The sequence below is a fragment of the Colletes gigas genome, unplaced genomic scaffold, assembly GCF_013123115.1.
Source record: "Colletes gigas isolate AHSC1104 unplaced genomic scaffold, ASM1312311v1 Colletes_gigas_Sc00016, whole genome shotgun sequence".
NCBI classification, from domain to species: Eukaryota; Metazoa; Arthropoda; class Insecta; order Hymenoptera; family Colletidae; genus Colletes; species Colletes gigas.
Window position 1 is genome coordinate 5,510,955 of NW_025106645.1, and position 16,875 is coordinate 5,527,829.

At 37.3% G+C, this 16,875-nt stretch overlaps 2 protein-coding genes across 6 annotated transcripts in view; one reads left to right on the plus strand and one right to left on the minus strand.

Moving 5' to 3' along the window:
- Nucleotides 1–8: 8 nt before the first annotated feature.
- On the minus strand, nucleotides 9–5,720 carry LOC122400278 (UPF0430 protein CG31712). 3 transcript variants are annotated; one of them, XM_043401646.1, is made up of 6 exons: nucleotides 5,398–5,720; nucleotides 4,961–5,104; nucleotides 4,529–4,576; nucleotides 4,012–4,237; nucleotides 1,181–1,264; nucleotides 9–1,093 (listed from the first exon to the last, which is right to left on the minus strand). In XM_043401646.1, exons 1-6 carry the CDS (start codon nucleotides 5,538–5,540, stop codon nucleotides 929–931), a joined length of 810 nt encoding a protein of 269 aa, XP_043257581.1. In that variant the 5' UTR covers nucleotides 5,541–5,720; the 3' UTR covers nucleotides 9–928. The 3 variants fall into 3 exon arrangements, with proteins under 3 accessions (XP_043257581.1, XP_043257583.1, XP_043257582.1); XM_043401648.1 differs by lacking the exon at nucleotides 5,398–5,720 and adding an exon at nucleotides 5,169–5,277; XM_043401647.1 differs by lacking the exon at nucleotides 4,529–4,576.
- A 37-nt stretch (nucleotides 5,721–5,757) lies between these two features.
- LOC122400283 (serine/threonine-protein kinase 25-like) overlaps nucleotides 5,758–16,875 on the plus strand; it is a 186,159-nt gene continuing 175,041 nt past the window's right edge. For 2 of the 3 annotated variants that reach the window (XM_043401659.1, XM_043401658.1), the window contains exons 1-2: nucleotides 5,758–5,822; nucleotides 7,435–8,273. Coding sequence is in view for 1 of the 3 variants with exons in the window: in XM_043401660.1 (XP_043257595.1) it covers nucleotides 8,259–8,273 (15 nt within the window). In the remaining 2 variants the exon portion in view is untranslated. The remainder of the gene's footprint in view (nucleotides 5,823–7,434; nucleotides 8,274–16,875) is intronic. The other variant, XM_043401660.1, reaches the window with a different exon arrangement.

Here is a 16,875-nt window from a genome sequence, read left to right on the forward strand (position 1 = left end):
TCTTTTTCTTATTGGCGTTGCTTCTTACTTTAATTTTGATTAGAAAAAAATATTCTCATTCAGTTTGGCAGAACGAATTCCGCATTAAATCCTAGCGATGTGCATGATCCGGAACAAGTTTAGCACAACATACTAAAAGACACTAGTCCTCCTTTTATTATTGCTTGCACGAAATTGGTTCGTACGGTTACGTGTTACAGCTGCACATAATCGTCTACTCACGTAGAAAATGCATTTATGTTTTTTTCTTTGTGTTTAAATTACAAAATCTATTCAGTCGCGTTAATAATACGACCGTCTCAGAATTACCGACCGTCATCGAGTTCGGAACGCGAATTTAATACGAGAGTCATGTTTCGTTAATATGTCTAACTGAAATAAAATTATTATTTTCTGTATAATATAATTACAGAGAAACCGCATTATATAAATTGCATTTGCAATTTGTAGAACACTCCTAACTAGGCTGGACCACACTTCTATCAAACAGATCAAGCGAACTGGCAGAGATTATTAGTACTGTGATACGTAAAAAAATTTACAACATGTATTAAGATAGATATAATCGTACACGATTCTATTATTATATATTTCCGCGTAAGAAAATGCTTGTCCGTGTCGATATCAGTGTAGTCTCTAAAAAGTTAAGATCCCATCTGTATCGGGGTCCAAAATCTGGCAAGCATAGAATCGGTTATTCAATTCTGATGTATACACGATCATCATAATTGAATAAGATTCAACATTGTCGGATTTCGGCGATCATCGTAAATACATTCGGGTGAGCTTTGGATCTTGTCGCTGCGTTATTTCTGTACCTGCGTACGGCGCAGCATACGACGATTGTTCGTACGGAATACAAACGATTCCAAAAAAACCGACAAGATGTATAAATATCACATGTAAAACTGCACGAAATGAGACAGACTCACGTAATTGGCTTTAGCGTAAAGGACAATTTAGGCCTCGAGTTGTTCTTCCCGAGAATTTTTTTTTGCTCCTCTTTCACGCGTTTTTCATGTTCTTTCCTCATTCTTTGCCTCTCTTCTTCCATCAAACGTTGTTGTTCGACCATGGCCAACCTTTCCTCAGCCTATCGACGGCAACAAACAAACCAAAAGGAAATCAGTGTAGATTAAAAACACCGTTAAACAACTTTCGTCTGATGGCGATGCCCTACCAGTTTCTTTTGAGCTTCTTCTATTTTTCTGTTGTTCTCCTCCACGATCCTCTCTAGTTCCTCGCGCTTCTTCCGCTCTTCCTCCTACAACGACAACGGAATCTATTTACATGAAGCAATGATGGTGTCGCTCACCAGCTGTTGTTACACCATTCATATCCAAAATCATAGTGCCGCTATATCAACAGCCTAGTGTTATACATCCTAAGAACCTTTTTCTTTTATATAGGAAAAAATGTAGTTGGGATAACATGTGAAATTTTGAGATCGGGTTTCAAAGAATTAGGATGGCTTGTCGAGTGAATGTAACAGAGGACGCATGTGAACCCAGCTCCTTCGTTTGGATCAAACGAGCTCCTCTTAGTTCCCAGCGAATGCTGTTTATAGTCAGATTCCCCCAGATGGAAATACGACGACTTAGGATGCCACTTAAAAGTGAAAAAACGTGAATTATGATTCTGAATCAATCCACTGTGCATGCAAACGGATGTACAGAATAATTTATGACAGGAAAAATTTCCTTTCTTATAACGCGACACGACAGCGTTTGTTTAAAGTGCAGGATGAAGTCTAAATTTGCAGGTGTGAGTACTTTACGAAAAAAAACAAAAATAATAATAAAAAAAAAAAACTTACTCCTTTCATGGAAAAATAACGTACGTTCGCGTATTTTTGATATAATGACTGATGTGCATCTGAGACAAAAAGAAATAGGTAAACGTATTAAAAAAAAAAAAAAAATATTTACGAACGAGAGGTGCCATCCGCCCCGACCTTGTCGACGGAATTCACTGTGTCCCAGGCACTAATATTTACCAAATCTAAAATAATCCCTAGTATGGTCTTGCCGATACATAGCGTTTAAACAAAGAATGATAATAATAATATTGGTATAAAATGAATTATGAATATATAAATTGGATAATACCTGAATGAAGCTCACGCCAGCACGTAGGGGATGCCTTCTTCATCGACAATCACTCAGCAGTGAGTAAAAAACCGGCATCTTCTGTTGGTAGTCAGTAAGGAAGGTGACCTATATATTTGCTAGGTCGTGCTTTGTTGCTATGGGATTCTAATTCTGCCCTTTAAGGTCTACATCTCCCGTTTCTAATTAAATATCTCTCCCAAACTTGTTCACATATTCAGTGCAAACTCAATGTGCAAAGCAATAAGGATAAAAGTATATATGGTCAATTTGTAATCAGGGTCGCTGTCCATTTGACCGGAACGTGCTGATTTCCCGAGGGTGAGAATAAATAATTGTGCACATACACAAAAAACATGGCAGAAGAAAACTCCTAGTCGTATTTGAAGGAAAACGAAATATGTATATATATAAATAATTAAAAAAATGAACTCGGATATACATTGCTCGCTAAATACTTAATTAAAATCGGTGCCAATTAGATCAAATAACAGGACCCCTTTTTGTAACTTGTTGAAAATTAACATACTAAATCGGTTAAAGTTGGAGTTCGAAATTTCAAGTTTAAGAACAGAATAAATTACTTTTATTTCATTGTTAACTCTCAATATATTCTGCATATCGTCGAACGCATGAAAAAAACGGACAAAGATAACAAACAGGCTAAGTATAGTTTTTTCATCCCTAAATCACGAGGCAAAAATTAAATACAAAAGTGAGAGAAACAAAATTTGTTATGTACGTAAAAAATAACAGCTATTAAAAAAATAGAATATTTTTAATCCTACAAATAGAGAAACTTTGTTATCATTGTACGGCCTAAATAAAATTAAAAAAGTGGAAAAATTACGCAAATGTCTCCTTAATAATAAAGTTTAATACAGTTCTCGTGGAACGATTCGACAATTCTGTAAATCTACCTTATTTGACTGACAGCAACAGCTATTCAGGGAAAATTATCACTTTTCTATGGTTTCATAGAAAAAAGTAACTTTATTTCAAACTTACGATGGTTTTTTTTTTCTTCTTAGAAAGTTACAAAGTTTGGGATCGCTAACTTTAGTTATTCGGATGCGTTCTTCTCTACTCCTTAAAGACTGTACGATGCGATTATGTGGACATTCACATACGCGGATATAAACTAGACTGATAAGTAATTAGGTCTGCTAGATTGACAGGTACAACGATCGTAAAAATTGCGAGCAAGAACGTAGAGAACGCGTTCGAACGCAATTTTTCCAATATCGGGTACAACTGACAATCAAGACATTGTGTGATGAAAGGTATTAATGTTGTACAAATATATAAATATATACATGGTACAAATACAATATTCTGTTCATAAATAACCGATACATGCGCCTATAATAGCAAAATTCTTGCCATAAGAGAAAGTATACCTTCCCAACAACGCGACCTCAGTGGATGCTGGGAAGTCGAAGCAGTGTGGCTTTTCGATAATATCTTTCTCATAGGTCTCAACCACAATGCTTCAAGCCCAAACGCTGTGATCGCGAAATAGAGAATTAACATAACACTATGTTAACGCGTGTTAATTTCATCATAGGTATGTCCAACTACTAACATTTATACAATCTTTTGGAATGTCCAATTAAAATTTAAAGACCCTTTACGTTGGTACATACAAATATACAATATCCTAAACATTATGCTTTTAAAAACATTTAAATTAATGTGCACCTTACCCCAGTCAGACTACAAAATTTATTTAAAAATTTTTTATAGTTATATATTTAATTCATATTATAACTCTGTTTCCACCAAAATAGATTGCTTGTTTAAATATAAAAATAATGCAAGGATAGAGCACCAGACTTATTTCCTGTTGATCGTAACAGCGCTTGGGCTAACACTGGCCAATGTTTCTCTGGATTGGTCTTACCTCTCTTCGTTTTTCCTCCTCACGAAGTTTTTCTTGTCTCCATTCCATTTCCTCCATCATTTGACGCTCCATAGCCCTTTTTGCTTCTTCTACTCTCCTTTGTACTTCAGCTTCTATTTCTTCCTTACGCTTTTCTAGCTCTTCTTCCACCCTCTTCTGCACTAGCTCCTCGATACGTTTGGCAGCCTCCTCCTCAACCATTTTTTGCTCTACTTCACGTTGCCGTCTGCAAACACAGAAATATTTTGTTGTTCTAACGCTACAGAGGTAGCGAATAGTTTTCAAACAAGTTACATAATACGCCGTTTTAATCAAACTTATTACATTAATCGATAATACGCTGGTATAATGTATGCTAATTAAACTAAACGGAATGTATTTTCAAGTTTAGATCCAATGCGTTTTTACATATATTTCATACAATAATAGAACGTTATTTATCAAAATCCTGTATGCTTATATATGCGCAAATACAATACTATAAAACCACCACCATGAAATAGTGTTTCAATCTTACCCAACTGCGCTCGTGGTGAAGATTTTGTTCGATAATTCTTTCTTTTTCCTGACAACATAATTACAAATAAAAAAACGTATACCAATACAAATGAAATATATAAGATAATTTTGATCATATATTGTTTAAAAAATAGTGAACTGTATGTCCAGATTAAAAAATTTCATTTATATTATAACATAGAAAATATATATATATATATATGTATATATATCAGAAAATGCAATACAACACACACAATGCAGCTGCCATATATACATGCCTTAAGCCTAGTAACTAAAAGAAAAAATAATCTAACAAGGCATTCGCTTTAATTAAATCTTTCAGTTTGATTACGTAAAGTGTAAGATAAAAAGCCTTAATTACAACATAACAATTATAATAGAGGGACATGTAAAGCACAAAGAAAGGGAATTATGTTGTATCATTTACCTTTGCCGTTCCATTTCTGCTAATCTCTCAACTTCATCCATTTTGCGATCCCTATCTCTGTACGTACGTTTCTTGTGACTGACAATATGCACATCGTCTGAAACATCCGAGCCTGAACTAGAAGATGCAGAATGGGACCGTTTCCTGAACAAACAAACAAATACACTCAAACTGCATCTTGCAGCATAACATTGGTGAAACAACTAACATGGTAAATTGCATAAAACTGATGAAGCAAATGCAACATTTAATAATAGGAAACTATTAACTTGCGACGCACTACAGTATATACAACGGTAAAAGACGTAAATTCTAACAACATATATTAAAGCGTACAAGGCTCTCCCACCAAGTGTGTATGGCAAAATGGCGGAAAATTGAATAAAGTCAAATAATTGCAACATGCACGCAATCAATAGTAAAGTAAAGTATATTACCTTGACTTTGAACTGCGTTCTTTTGGCTTCTCGGAGTATTTATTGCTAGAGTGCTTCTCTCGTGATTTGGAACGTTTCCTCGAGTGTTTGCTCTTATGACGCCTCCTACTTGGAGATTTCGTCCTGGATCTGGAACGGCCCATTTTGACGAGTTTTAAGGTCCTTTTAGAACACTCACACACAATACAAAGACTATATTACAAACGTGATAGGTAATTGCACTTAAAAATAACCGAACACCACGCGAACACTGAGAATATAACAAACCAGCCACTGTTAACGCGCACACTGCACCACTGACTTATGCTTGCTTATACCATAGCTTCGGCAGCCATTTTTAAATTAGTATTTCAAAATGGTGCACGGGTTCGAAAACTTTCTGTACGCGATGATACTTTTACAGCGAAATTTCAACAAAAATATAGGTATATTTCATAAATAATACTATACTTATTACGTAAAAGTCTTGCTGGTACTTCTATAAATATTTTTGGTAAATAGATTGACTTGACAATGTGTAAGTTTATGTATTTTAATTATACGGTATTGTTTCAATCCATATTTAGCCAATCACAATACAGCCGCAAAACCGTATATTTTTCAATTAGATAAATAGATTATTATACTATTAAATCTCATAATAAAATAACATGGTTGTATTCAAAATTTAAAGTAATTGTGAATTTAAAAGATACGTTATCTAAAATATAATTTCAAGCAATATTATAAGTTTAATTACAGGTTATGGTTAACATTATCGTGTACTTAATCAAAGGAGAAGCATATAAATTTTGTGTTCATACAAATTTGAGTTCAGATTTCTTCTAGGTGCAGAAGTATGGAAACATGGCGTATCAAGATTTGATTTTTACTAATGTGTACGCAGAAATAAATAATACATGGTAATGGTTATGTTTGGTTTAGCCGCTATAAGCGATCAAAAGCGTTGTTCCCTTTGGCGCTCTAAGCGCTTATGCTACTAACGTCATTGTTACGTCATAACTCGTGTTCATAACGTTTATGCATTTCGTCAAACTAGAGCAGCAAAAGCGTGTGCACTTGAAAACGTATTTCCCGTTTAAATTTAAATGTATATCCAAGCACAAAAAAGTAATTAATAATTTTAAAAGGGGTATTCTAGATGCTTTTTATTTTTATCAAGATTACGATTTTAAGCATAAATTGAGAATAAAACAAGAATGGTTGCTATATAATAGCCCAAAAATGTTGTACGTATACTTTATCCAATTACCAGAATTGATCAGAAGTCAAAAAGCAAAAAAGATATTCAATAAAATATTAACTATAATAAAATAGAAATATATGTCAATAATTTTGAGATGTAAAAATATGCAGAGAATTATTAGTTTGTTTTTTTGAAATTTTAAAACATTATTTAGCGAAAGTTCTGAGATATCTATTTCTAAATAAAAGGATATTAAAACACTTTTACAGTCTTCTTATTCTGTGTATTATTATCACCTGTTTGCTTGTGCTAATAATTTTATGACTTACTTTGATATCACTTAGTTGACGCTGTATTTATTTTGTTCATATCAAGAGTATGAAATTAATACAAAGCATGAATAAGATACAAATAGCATATACAATTATTTCAAGTACACAAAATGTTATTTGCTCATCATTTTCTGAAATACATGAAAATTATTATAGGGAAATGTATTACATGTTATGAAAAAATAATCACAATATTTTTTACAGTCTATTCTTAATAACATTTGTTTATAAAAGCAAAATTCTCGAACAATGCATGTTTGTATAGTGTAATTTCATGATGTACCATATATTTCATTGAATTTGATAAATGATACGAACATATGATGTTATGATACACACGCGACCAAACGTAACCTTAATTCAGCTGTTTTTAAAATATACCCATGTTTAAAATGCCGCAGAGGTATTTAATACGCGTACTATTTTGGTTTTATACATCTTAAGACGTAATGTATCAGCTTGATACACCATCGTTTACATTGAGCGTTTGATACTAATCATGTATGCACGTAATACTAGGTAAGGATAAATGCTTTCAGTACGTGAACAACTAAACCGAACGCACCGAAAGAACGCGACTGAAAAGTAGCTGGCGCTAGATGCGTTCCGAAAAACCACGGTGATCTGATGCCCAGTGACACCCGTTCACAGCTGTGTCGACGTCGCGCGCATTTCATTCGACTCGTTCCGCGACAGCAGAAACCAAGATGGCGCTCCTCTGTTTGCGGATTGTTCTGCGGCGGATATAAATACGTAAAAAAAACAGTGCGAGAAACGGTTCACGGTGAATTGGTTAAGTCGTGGCGATCGATGTACGCGTGTCGCAAAGTGACAGTCCGTTGGTAACGCGCCGCGATAATTGTGGGGCACGACAGCGCCGGTACATAGCCGCTGCGGTATTTCGAACGTCGGCGAAGGTGCTCTCGGTGCCCACCTGAGGAATGCCAGATTATCCTGGGCACGGCGGTTCGCTCGACAGAGGGATACGGTAATCGCGCGAGATATCGCGTGCGAGTCGACCGAAAGGTGTTTCGTAAGGTGCTCCCCCGCAAAGGTGTTCGGTCGTTTCTTCCGTGACGTATGTGTGTCGCGGAGGGCTACGAGACAGGTCGGTCGCGAGTGTCGTCGTCGTCGTCGTCTGGGTGCTCGTGTTTGGTGTGCCGCGAGTGGCGTTTTTCGCGGCTTCAATGCGCTCTCGTCCTCCCCTGGATATCTGGACAGGCGAGATCAGCTGCTGCTGGAATAACTAGCCCGGCGGCTCCGGGAGACGATACTCTTCGACAGAAGCGGTGGGGCAAGGTGGTGCCGGAAGCAGCCGCGAGTCCGGAAGCATAACGAAGAAGATGGCCTTCAACGAGGTAAGTTTCTTTACTGGCATCGTTTGTACGCTGCCTGTTTCGTTTGGGTCGTTCGATCCCGTGGGCTGACCTCGCGACCCCCAAACGCCAATTCTAACCTAACCTCCGTTACTGCGCAGCACAGCTGGCATGTTATCAACTCCCCTCCTTCCCTGCTTTCTGCATCTCTTCGTTCCCATCCTTTCCTTTCTCTGTCGCTGTGACCTACGTTTTATCAAAGTCTTCTTCCCCTTCGATGCATCCAGCAATCTTTCTTTTACATCGTTGCTCGTTCCCGTGAAACGCGCGACACGAGAGATGCGCCTAAACCAGCTCGAACGGACGTATTATCTATTGGTCGCATCGGGACATGTGAGATAATGTCACGCTGCCTGTCGAACAACCGTGCACTTTTCTTTTTTTTTTTTCCTTCCACGTGATACCAGAAACATCCTGACTCGGTTGTTAACGTATCGCGCGCGATAATTTTGTATCGCCTTCGCGCGGGAACGTTTCCGCGATCGGCGCAAACATCGATCCATTGTCGGTCAATGATGTCGTTACGTGCCTTTAAGTATAATCCGTAATCCGGTTTGTTTGCATCGATATGCGACGACGTGGCACAGTTCGCAGACGCACGGACCAGACTCGTTTTCTGATTCGCACGTTGCTGGTAATTTACAGTCTAAAAAGAAACGGAATCTCGTACGATTAGAAAAACTGTTGTTTTTGAGATAAACATTTATTAAAAACACGCTGTGGAACGTCGTTTGTGTCTCATAGCGGACGGTAATCGTAAGGTGTTTTTGGTCAGCGATACTCGCGTTTGCACAGGTTTGTTCTCCGATTTCGCTCACAAAGGAAGAACAACACGTGCCCTCGCGCGTCTGAACATAGAGTTTCAGCATGATATTGTAAACAATTACATCATAATCAAGCGACCCAAGCCGGCGATTCATAGCTACGTGAGCCCCGTCACTGTCGTTGATTACTTGCTGTTTCTGGAACGTTTTTCTGTAGCGATATTACGTAATCATATCCCATGAAGAGTCACAAGATACATATCGTGTTTCCACAATGTGAACGAAAAAAAGGGAGCATATCAATGTGTCCAATTCGGGTGCAAACAGTGTCAAATAAATTTAATCTGATTAACAATTATAGTTACTGTCTAATCAAACCGGTGGTTAATGATTATGGTCACTGAGTAACTAGTAATCATGATTATGAATAACACAAGTAATCAAGGCGACTATTATCATTGGATACGATTAACTCATTAAAATGTGCATATATATTTATACATATAATATACAAAATGTTTCTCATTATTTGATCGAGCTAATTTTTTAGGTTTGTGCAACATGTTTTTTCGTTATCTGATTGATTAAATATTTTATAGGAGTCATGTATGTATATTTATGAATGTTTTATTTTGTATAATCTACAGAATTTTTTATTTGGTTTTTTTGAATAAAGTTTCATCAAAATTAATTGTTATTTGAATAAAAATTTATTCTGCATTTGAAAATAAAATATTGACCATCCTGTATATTTGCAATTTATATGAATCTGTGTATTTGAAATTACAAATACATATGATGCATATGCAAAATACCAATGGAGGTTTATTATACTAATTTCTTATATCCTTTGGACCGTAATATGTATATATTTTAGTGACGCAAAGAGATTCGTTTTTTTATCTATTGAAAACTTTAGTAATATTCCAAACATAGTTTCTATTCCTAACAATATTTTATCATTTCAAACACACAGCTATTATTTTAAAAATTATTTCGTGAAATAGGATAACGTAATTGTGTTTGAAGAATTAAATAATTACAAAATGAAATAATAGATTATTTATTATGTTTAACGTTATTTAAAAAATGTACAGATTTAGATTATACTATTGGTTCTAATTAAAGGTACTGTAATCTTTATGCATTACTGATCTATGATTACAAATTAATCTCAGTGATGATTTTCATGATTACTTTTCGCAATCAGTTCCAAAATTAATCAATTACTGTCTAATTCTGAATGATGCATTGGAATGGCACGAGTTCCCGGAAAAACCGTATTGTACGTAGCACATTTCGAGGAACGTGTTATGGTAAATACTGTGCGGTTATCTGTCGACGTTTTGTCGCATAGTTTGGGGCTTAAGATTATCTCTTGGCCGTTTATCGTCGACGGTGACGCATATTGCGCGCGTCGCAATCGTACACGGTAGGCTACCTTTTATCGTGGCCGTCTATTTATTACTGCTGACTCCTCCGCGGAACAAAAAGAGCACTGGTCGGTAATTAATACGCCGCGATCAGATTTCGTTCGATATGCGACCATGTCGGTGCAATGCAAAACGGGGAAATGTAACCTGTAATCGTACGCGTGGACTCGCGTTTTTTTCGTTCACCCAGATTTATTTCTCTTCCCGTTCTAGCATTCTTCCGCAAAATCCAAAAAATTGTCATCCAAATACCAGGTGGTTCGATTAGCAGAAGTTTGGTGACAATTGAATCTATCAGAAATTAATGTGGCCAGTTGGTAGTTAATCCGTGTTATTTGCTCGTGCCTCTCAAGGGCGGCAAAGAAAACGGCCTTTGTATAATTTGCCTCGGGCGCTAAAACGCGCGACTACGGTGTTGCGTGTGCACGCTCACGAATACATGCGCGAGCTTGCGTGTAGATCATTCATCCGCTCCACGCGGGCTCTTTAAACGAGAAATTAATGAAAGAACGCACCGCCGTTTGTCATTAATTTTCGTGCATTACGATGCGTGCACTATTTCCTATAGTTTTCTGTCATTGAGTCCGCGCTTCTCGCTTTTCGACACTTTCGACGTGTGCCCGAGTCACGGATCAGGGTTGCACAACTTAAATAAATCAGCTCTGTTCGTCTTTAAGATAATCTCTTTTATCTTATATGCAGTACTAATTTGTACGCAAATCAATATCGAAACTTATAATTTGATCCTCAAGACATTCATCAGTACTTGTTAAACGTCTCGCCAAGAACGGATTAATTCATTACGAGTGTAAAAGGCACGATTTAAGCAACCGATTTCTTCCATCGTTGTACTTTGTACTTTTCCACAAATGATACACCGAATAACGTACATAATATTCGATACTATGATTGGAACAAGGACGTAAACAATTAAACACATTACAGTATTTTGTTCCTCAAAGTATCGCAAAACACTTCTTTCGTTAGAAATCTGTTTCTAAAATAATTGTCATTTCATTGTTAATAGAAATGGTTTCGTTAATAGCGTTAGTTTTCATTAAATTTTATCATGGGCTACGTTAAATCACTCAGCGAGGTGTATGGGGTGTATCCGTGTTTTAGATGGTTTTAGTTCATCGTAACGCAGAAAGTTAGTTCATTAAACTTACACACAATTCGCGTTGCACCTGCGCTTGAGCGCACAGAGGGACATCAGCCAGAGTGCAAACACCGATCTGTGAAAAAGGAGTAAAAGCGGTAGCCCTTACGAACAAAGACACCTGCTACCTGGTCATATCGATCGAGATGGAATATATACGAGTGTCCAGGACGGGATTCCGCCGTGGTTCTCCCTTCAAACAACACCCACTCGTTCGTTGACGATCGTACGGCTTCTTTCTCCCATATCGAACATTCGTGTTCTTTACAACAATGTGTTTATATACTTATTTTCGAAGCGTTTCCGTGCTTCAGCGCGATCCATTGGATCCTCGATTTCGCGGTCCTTTAAACTTTGAAGCACCCTATTCGAGTTAACGAGTTGCGCGACGTTCTTCTCGACGGTGACCATTTTATGTTCACATCCTTGTCTACACCTTTTTTTATATTCTTTTAAGTCAAGTGGCTTCAACGTTAGTTATTAGCGGTAGCAATTGAAATCTCGTGATGTTTTCAAAACGTTATTCGTAATTAGCATAGATATTATTCAGTCAAACACGATTATAGTACTGCCTCGTTTCTAGCATTAGTCTATGTTAGGAATACTTGGAACGTTACGATTTTATTTCTGTTTTTTTTTGTTTTTTCAATTTGAGCAATCGTTGACTTCGATTGTATAATTGAAAATCCCTTTGATTGGCTCATTTTGAGATCAACCAGATTCTAGAACAAAGTCTTGTCCAAACTCTTCAGCATAAAATATGGCAGTTTCGTACATTAAGAACGAGAATATGCAATATTGCCAATACACTTCGTAACTTTATTAACTTTTATAACTATTTCATTACCAGCAATCTATAAATCTGTACAATCCTGACTTCTTTTATTGTACTTCGTCAATTTCTTAAACTTCATATACATATGCTTGTTTCACGTCGATGCAGTACTGTATACTGCAATTAGCTCCAACACGTTGTGACCATTACTCACTAAATCAATGATAAGTTAAATATGATTCATACTTTTCGCAATTCTCAATAGCATGATAGAAAGATACGTTTAAAGAACAATTCTCGTGAAACATAACCGCTCGTGCACTCTCAAATTCAACTTCCACAATTTTAAAGGCAATAAAAAATTAAAAAAATAAATATTTTCGAGGCTTTATATTTTTAGTAAATATAAATTTTGTTTATCCTTCTAAAGCTTTATTGTACGATATAGCAATTCATCGATAACTAAGCCTAGAATATACAGCGTTTGGAAACTTCGTAAGAATGTCGAGTAATAATTTTTTAATTTCATTACAAAATATTGCTCCTGTTCCATATTGTTTTCTTCAACAACGATTCGTTTTAGATCTAAAAATGAACGATTGCACGAGAACACGGCGTGAATTAAAATTATTTTTACTTAGCTCGACCGTACACTGACCGAAACAATTAGAGGATCGTGTCCTCGATTAATTCTGCAAAGCTTTTAAAGTACTTTAAACGAGAAGTCACGCGAGTAGGTGGTTCTTCAATTATTCCGAGCGACGTATTCTCCGAGCGAAATTTACGAATCCGTGACAGAAAAGTGGCGGGCACGAGGGAACTCGTTTAGACTGCGTGGCTCGAAATTATGAAAACTAGAAACTCGTTGCTCGCAAAACGATATCACCATCGTACGCGTCTACGAGCGTTTGCACGCAGACGCTCAGAGCCTGTTATCGGTGTCGTTATTCTTATCGTAGCCCGGAAAGCCTAGCTCGCACCTCGGTTAACAGAAATATGCATAAACAAACATATAAACGTCCGTGTGTGCACGGTTATCGCCGACGGTTGTTCCCTGTAAAGTTTATCGACGCGAGAATTTCAGAAGGTGCTCGCGATACGCGCCATTCTGTACCTGCCAAGATCCTGTATGTACAGGGTGTCCCATCTGAAGTGCTACAGGCTGCATTAGGGGCAGCAAAAATATCTGTCGCGCGGTATCAGGATATAAAGGAATCTTTTAAATCTTGTGTGCACTTGCACGCACTGTTTGCAGAGTTTGCAGACAAGGCTTGCGAATGTCCACGAAAGTTTATAGACTGTTTGTAGTCTCGTTGAAACGGAGAACAAGAAACCGTCTCTGACGGCAAAGTATCATTTCATTCGTGTTCTAAATTCTTGCTATTTACATTTTTAATTATCTCACAACGTGCTCGAACGATAGAATTTTTTAATTTATCGAAGATTCACGCTCGAGTGAGTTTTCAGGAAATATGGAAAATATAGATCACAAAAATAACGTTCGGTATTTGTTTAAGGAATGTGAAATTAGCGATGACGAAACGGAAACAAAATTTCAAATTAGAAACGCCATTTCCTAAAGGAATGACGGTAATAGTTTTAAAATTAAGTGGACCGTTACTGAAGGAAACCATATCGAATGGAAGGAGTATTTACTGCAAGAAAAAAATTTAGTATCGTTTATTTATTGAGCTGTTATGGCACGAATTGGAGGTGTAAAAAACATTTCTTGGAATTACTGCAAGATGGAGAAATTGTTATACGAAAGAAAGAATACTTTCATGAAACGTACCTTATATTCTTATGTTTTATTGTTCAGGATATTCAACGAGTTAAAGTGTGAGCAAGAAAGGAAATCCTGTTCCTGAAGTTGATAAAAACTTGTAATAAACTGTATCCAAAGTTTCGAGCCGTAGTGTATATGTATACCGTTATTACGTAGGCGGCTAGACCGATGAAGTTTTGATGATCGTTCTTTTTTCGTTTCGCCGTATAAGCGATGATCGACCGCGTGGGCGGAAAGCAGGTTACGTTAACAGTCGTGGCGTTGATATCGTGCGTCGATCGGAGCATACACCACAGTAGATCTCTATTTTAATTCGGGATAACAGTGAACACTATTTCTAACATGGGCAGTATTGTTGAAACGTTTTGAATATCGCGATAGAAAACTTTTCTTACCCCGTTTTTGTTGTGATCATATTTAAGGTACGTACCTGTTTCTTTCATGGCTCGTAAGGAGGAATTAGCTAGTTTTGCTCAACTATTCATATATTTATACATGAATTGTCGAGTTGAAAACTCGAAGTCTAAGAACGTGGTATCTCTAACTCACGAAGATAACAATGAACATAGTACAAAATATGACGAAAATCATGAAAATATAAAATAAAAATTGCAATTGTGTTTGTACTGAATATTTTTTATAAAAAAATGTTACAATTTTGTGGGTAAATCGTAAATTTATAAATGTGCGTATTTTATATGTTTTGATGAAATATTGGTACCGGTGTTCGAGGTAACGTGTCTTAAACAGAATATTTCACATTTTGTATTCCTGTTTTCCATATATTGTAACACTATCGTTATGTAAAGTAATCGTACCAGTAGCTGACAGAGTGTCAATTATGGATAGTTATCGAAGGGAACGTGAAAATTACTATTATTAACGATTTCACTCTTAACAGAATACAGTCTGGCGACAGGTTCTGTCATTGGCTGTCAGTTCATGGCACTGCTATCGAAAGTTTATGAAAGAAAAAAACCAGCAACTTATTTTATTTTCTTTATTTTAAAGAGTTACTTGCTTTTTTTAAATATCTATTATTAAAACAAAAAGCTTCAACTACGGTGTTAACAACTCAAACAATTGTTAGGTCTAGGAAAATATTAGATAATTTGTTCTATTTTGGTATCACTGTAACTACACAAGGAGATAGCAGGGAGAAGTTACTGCTAGTCTAGCATCAATTGGCAGTTGTTTTATTCGAATGATAGATAATCAATAAGATCAACGTACAGCCACTTATTTGCGATGTGTGCATTCGATCAAACAGTTGCATCTATTCATTGTGACATATTTCATTCTATGAAATCTCGAATTATCCATCGCCATTTAAAGTGACAATTGTCTAAAAATGTGTCGATAGTTGGAACATTTACTTTATGTTCGCGTTATCCCAGTTTTTTTATTATTATTAGATTGTTCACCCCTTGCACTGCAATATTGTGCGAGACTCGTGATATATGCGACATTTACGGGCCAAAAATAAGAGGTATGAGTCAGGCTCGTGGTACATATGTATATTGGATGAAACGTAAGAATAATAATACTACATATTCGGCTCACTTTCCAAAGTATATCGACCTAATATCATCATCTAAACGAAAACCATTCGATCCTAATCCTGACGAGTCATTTTCGCGATATGAAGGACACGCCACAACGGTTGTAAAAAATTTCACGAAATAAAATGGGGGAAAAAGGTGCAAGACTTCCCGAACGATCAAATATTTCGTGTCTTATCGGATCAGCATCGCGCGTATTTATCTTTTTAATTACATGAGACTCGCGGTGTGTCAAGGGCGCCGATGAGGACGCGAATTATTCGTCGAGATCGCGTTAACCCTGCCATCGGCTGCGGAAAGGGTCGTTCGTCATGCGAATACCCGTGAAATTCGTTTCTATAATAGAGACATCAACGTCCTCCGCGAGATAGTCGTCGTTAGTATCGCTTACGTGGCACAATAGACATTGTTTGATCGTGGCCTCGATGCCGGGAGCTGCTGGTTGTCCGTTTCTCGCCGCAAGCAGGGATATAAAGTGGACGCGAACAAACGCGTATTAGATGCACCGACGTATGGCACGTTTCGACCGAATCCGTGGGCGAGCACCATAGACAACGGAGGAGAATTGAACTATAGAAATTGACAAAGGCGGGTACATCCGTGATTAAAGCTGACGTTTGTCCGCGGACAATGCGCCATTGTGCTCCGTTTCCAGGTGTAATCTCTGGTTCCCGGTAAATTAAAAAATCCGTCGCTCGTTTCTGCGGAGAAACGGCCTTCTTCTTGCCGGCCGGTCGCGCAACGTCGCGGTCTCTTCTCGATGGCAAAAACTCGATTCGATCATGACTGGATGATTGGGAAAACATTGCGGTGGAAACGGCGTTCTTATTCCAGCGCGACCGTGAAGCAACAAGAAGCGCGCGGGGATTGAAACGCGCGACGAAAAATGCTGTCCGCGTCATAAAATTGAAATTTACCGAGCGACGTCGAAGAGGTTCGCTCTAGCGAATCCGAATCGTTCTCGTGACCGGTGTCGTAAAGGTACGGCCGAGAAAGATACGGCGGTACGTACGCGACCGTGCGGGTTTGCAAGTCGACTCTGTCGCGCGCTTGGCCGTTGTCCATTTTATTTTCGATAAAATATGCGTCGCGGAAAAAGAAGAGT

Bases quoted from the DNA above. Each gene is read 5' to 3' on its own strand.
- LOC122400278 (XM_043401646.1), bottom strand. From the start codon at position 5,540: ATGGGCCGTTCCAGATCCAGGACGAAATCTCCAAGTAGGAGGCGTCAT. The intron at 1,265-4,011 runs GTAAGACCAATC...TTGTCGTTGTAG, and splicing joins AGGAGGAAAAACGAAGAGAG to GAGGAAGAGCGGAAGAAGCG. The intron at 1,094-1,180 runs GTAGGGCATCGC...TGCCGTCGATAG, and splicing joins AAGAAGCTCAAAAGAAACTG to GCTGAGGAAAGGTTGGCCAT.